Genomic DNA, 4,790 nt, shown 5'->3' on the forward strand with positions numbered 1-4,790 from the left:
AAAATTGCAGTTCAATTCTTCATGTGTCGAGATTTGTCCGAGTTGCTATCGAACATGGTGTTATTGTTCTTCTCGATGCCTTTCATTGCACTCAAGCCGTCTTTCCCAATGTCTTTGTCGTAGTTTCGTCCTACGGATGCGGCGTATTCCTCTGAAAAATAATGAAGAGAAAAAATTAGTTATTTATATAATATAATATCAAAAATTGTTCAATTGACTTACGTTTGATTGTTTCCAATCCTGCTCCAAATGACTGTGCAACTTGGATATTCCTATTGAAGTATTTCTACACAATCGCCCAATTTCACAAACATATTACATTTGTCATAATGAAATTATTTTAGAAATAAGAACATATCCACAATTTTAACTATAACAATCGTGGTGATTTTTAAGTTGTGTTAACACGGTCAGGATGGACCGAGATGGTATCCATGTTCATCTCCGTTCCAAACCCTTTCATTTGATACCCATATCGACTAATAATGTCTAGAAATTATGTTTTTTCGTGTTAACTCGTCCATCATGGACCAGGATGACCTGGAAATATGACTAAAACCACCGCGGGCTCAAGATCTATCCAACGGTACCCGGCACATCCGGATCGGTTGGGTGGTTCAGAAGATAAGCGCGAACATACATACATAATTTCCCTTTTATATATATAGATTGAAAAAAAACCTAAAATCGAAATTCTTGAATGATAAACTAATTTCTAGTAACAGTAGGCAAACAAGAAATACAGAATTAATAAAAATTCCAACATTCACAAGTTCATATATGCATAATCAGTCCTTTTGGTCAGCAGTCAGGCATTTTAATAATAGCAAGTTAGAATATGAGAACAGCAATGATGAGAGAAACAAATATGTTAATGCAATCAAAACTAGAAGTTAAGAGAAAATTTTATTGTATTGTATTGAAACTGTTGTTGAAAAAATCAGGTTTTTACGGAGACGAATGTACTCTTTTTGCCTGTAGCCAGTATTTGGCGAAATTAATAATAAATAAATAAATAAATAAATAGTTTTTGACAAATTTTACGTTTGTTTTCTCCTTAGTTCATAATTTCATATTGTTTTTTTTTGCAAAGGCAGAACATTTTGCTTAACATGTTCAAATGAATAAACATATTTTTCACGTGAATAGATGTCCTCAAAATTGATTCATTTTCTACTCATGAGTGAGAGACTTCTACAGCGCAATTCATTACTTTCACTGCATGTCACATACAAAAAAAATTTGCAATGAATTGTTGTTTTCACACTTTAAATTGTCTATTTATACCAAACATTAAAAAAAGCAATATTTTTCATGTAGCAAACGGCACGGCCAATTTCAGCTTTTTTCTGAACACATTATGTCAAGCTGTCGTGATAATAGGAACGGGATGCAACCCAATGTTTGTTTGTTATCAGACATTTATCCAAAATGCCAATAAGAACACTGAAAAGAAATTTAATTCATTTTCATCTTCAAGGGGCACATTTCATAAAATTACGATCTTGAAAAATTACCAATAGGATTTTATAAGCTGAACACTTCATTCAGGAAGAAGAACAGAGAGGTTATTGTGCGTTTATTGGTAAAAATCTGTAGTAAAATTGTAATTTTTTTTTTCAGAATGTAATTAATGTCACGAATGTTTCATGGTTATCATTACGTGAATCATACGATGCTTAAGATATTATATTTCGTGTTTGCACGTCACATATTTTGTGCGCGTAAATAAAATGTACTCGTAATTCAATGTAATACCTTTTTTTATTTACTCAAATTCATATGGATGAAATGAATAGCATACCATTAAATGTTCGTTTGTTATCCGATTTTCTTCAAAACAGCAACGAATATATTCATTGTGCAACTAAATATGACAAAAATAAATGCATTTGTTTAGTTAATACCCAAGAGATGAACAATCATCTTTGCAAACATCTTTTTCATGTCTGGCCAGACTTTTATAAATGCCCAATTTATTCGTGAGCACATGAAGTCTAATGAGTACTTAATTCTACAAAAATTACGACAACTCGCATTCTTCGTCAAATGTTCCGGTCGGTATGATTGCACTGTAGATGCTCTTGAACTGTTCTAGTGAGCATTTTGCTCCACACGATGGGATCTCCAATGGACATGGATTTTCATCATCTGTGTTTCGGTAGATTATTTGCATGTGGTATTCATCGTTCGAAGAGTACACTTCGAAATGAAGACTCGAGCCATAAGGTGGCTCGTGCGCCTGCAAAAACAGAAATGTGCTTTATAAGAAATGCCTTTAGAGTATTAAATAATTAAAATTTCCACGGATAATTACATCGAATAGTTGTAGAGCATTGAGAACCTTGACGATGGCAAATCCGGAACCTGAGTACAAAAAGAGAGAGCGATCCGGCGATAGAGATCCATCTACTTTTTGTTGCAATTGCTCAACGATTTCCCGTATTAAAAATCCCGCATATAAACGAGCCAAAAGTGTTGTTCGGACTTCGTAGGCATGATCTGCAGCCCATTTTAAATCACCATGTTCCAACGCTTCAACTCCCCAAGCCGGTAAACTTCAGACAAAGTAGGAAAAAGATTAAATTGCACAAATGAAATAATTGCCGATTTGGTTACTTAAAATCAGATGCCTATTAAATTATAACATGAATATTAAGTTATTCAATTGTAAAATTGGAGAAATATGAAAATTTTCATTGAATTTTGCGTACGTTTTGTTTTTAAGTTGTTCGATCCAAAGTACATCATATAGATGTTTTGCATCATAAAATGTGTTGATTCCCATTCCACTCTGCTTTTGCAATTAATGGAACATCTCCTTGTGTCGGGCCATAAGAGCGATGAACTGTGGTGATTTTAAATATTCATCGATAGCATGAGCGTAGCGAGGACATTTCTTTCCAGGATATAAAATATAGTCTTCATTTTGTGGAACTCTATGAATCGGAATCGATAGCCACGATAAATCACTATTCAATATTTGGTCACTTTTAGTTTTGCCAAATAAACCGGCCAAACATGCAGCTGCACTCCTTTTTGTACGTCTTAAAGTGGAATATGTGAGCAAAGACAGTTGGCTTTATAAACAGCAATTCTGATTGAGTGAACTTTTTTACGTTTCACTCACTTTGAACATTCACAATATCATCTGAACGGATATCTCCAAGCAATAACGCATATCTTCTGCGTAGATACGCGCCTAATTCATATGATTGCTCCATGCCAACCTGAAATATGATTCGCATTTGAATTTGCTTTTCAATTTCAATATTTTTCTTTAGTTAATACGCATCAGTATCATACTCACTTGCGTGAGCACGCCCCAGCCTCCTGGCCATGATATGTCTTTATTCGAATCGGTTGGAAATGTCTCTATAGTGATTCATAGATGAATTATTGAATAATTGGATGTAACTAATTTCAACAGACAAAATAATGTTTTCATTTAAAGTCTTGTTTACGATTCGGCGACAAAAATTTCGTTGTGATGAGAGAAAAAAAAACAAATAGTTCCCTCAAAATGAAAATTTCGGCATAAATTGACTTTTTTAAAAAAGAAAATATCTGATGACTCATCGTCGAAAATTTCTTCTTTGGCCAATACAATGTTCATGATAAGTGCATACGGTGCTATTGCGTGACTACGAAATTGGTAAACGTTCCAATTCTATGGGCGCCACCATATTGAAAATTTACGTGCGATATGGTGCACGCACTCAATAGTTCCACTTATTTTAATAAGGAATCTCTATAGGAGGCGCTGCCATATCGTCATTGACATCGGCTCAATTATTGTCAATATAATAACATTGTTTATATAGGCTTCGAACGCACTACGGATAAGTGTTCTGCCAAAACAAAAACTGTGGCAAAAAAGTATATGAACTAGCTTAAAAACACGTAGCCATGGGATTGCGATCGCCGTGTCGAAAAATCTAAATAATTATTTTCAAATAAATTTTATATTTAAAAAAACAACAATAATATGACATCAAAACTCTACTCACAACGGCTGCAATTATCAGTTTGGGCTCACTACGAATTTCAGTTCCGTTTTTTCTTGTAAAATGTATCCATAGCCATGTGTTGGCGAACAGACAAAGCCAAGAAACCACCATCAAAGTTTTCCAAAGTTTTAATTTTGACATTATTCTTTTTCTCTCTCTGAATATTTCGTTCCAAAGTGTAAAAAAAAATGAAACCAAAACGCGACTGAATCACTTGAAATCTGATAAAAGAATGAGACGCGTTTATTTTGTGGCCGTCGAATGATTTCGAAAAATCCAATTTCACCTGTGTACACAACCAGCTGCGATCAGCAGAGAAAATTACAATGGAATAAGCGTTTTTTTTCGCGGAATGAAGCATTCTTTTTATCTCTATTAGCTTTAGGACCCATTGATGCCCACGATTTTTCTTTATCGCAAATAAAATATTATTCTATTAGCATATAACTTAAGAGTAATTGGGGTAGTTTGACATACACGGCAAACCCTTAGATTCAAATATTTCTTGACAAACTGAAGTGTCAAATATCAGTAGTTGCACAATTTTACCCTTCATATGTGAACATTGGACAAGGAGAATGAATAAAAGCTTGCGTGAATAAGTGAATTTACGTTTATAAGAGTAGCGACTAATCGTAACCCGAGTGGAAATGCCTTTGCTTCTAAAAAGCAATTCATCATCGGACAGTTTTGCTTCTTTTTTCTGAATTTTCATCAAAATATTGCAGCACTCCTGAATGCTCCTGAATTGCTTCGTTTTCATCTGAATTTCTTCTGAAT

The 4,790-nt window shown here is 34.1% G+C and overlaps 1 protein-coding gene across 1 annotated transcript; it reads right to left on the minus strand.

The window, feature by feature from the left end:
• Nucleotides 1-1,745: 1,745 nt before the first annotated feature.
• On the minus strand, nucleotides 1,746-4,255 carry LOC129571085 (prostatic acid phosphatase-like). Its single transcript, XM_055450852.1, has 7 exons — nucleotides 4,011-4,255; nucleotides 3,908-3,938; nucleotides 3,311-3,375; nucleotides 3,129-3,230; nucleotides 2,811-3,058; nucleotides 2,318-2,558; nucleotides 1,746-2,242 (listed from the first exon to the last, which is right to left on the minus strand). Exons 1-7 carry the CDS (start codon nucleotides 4,149-4,151, stop codon nucleotides 2,024-2,026), a joined length of 1,047 nt encoding a protein of 348 aa, XP_055306827.1. The 5' UTR covers nucleotides 4,152-4,255; the 3' UTR covers nucleotides 1,746-2,023.
• Nucleotides 4,256-4,790: the final 535 nt, after the last annotated feature.

This window comes from Sitodiplosis mosellana, unplaced genomic scaffold, assembly GCF_009176505.1.
Source record: "Sitodiplosis mosellana isolate CC-2019 unplaced genomic scaffold, AAFC_SMos_1.0 Smas_scaffold_1255, whole genome shotgun sequence".
Lineage (NCBI taxonomy): Eukaryota > Metazoa > Arthropoda > Insecta > Diptera > Cecidomyiidae > Sitodiplosis > Sitodiplosis mosellana.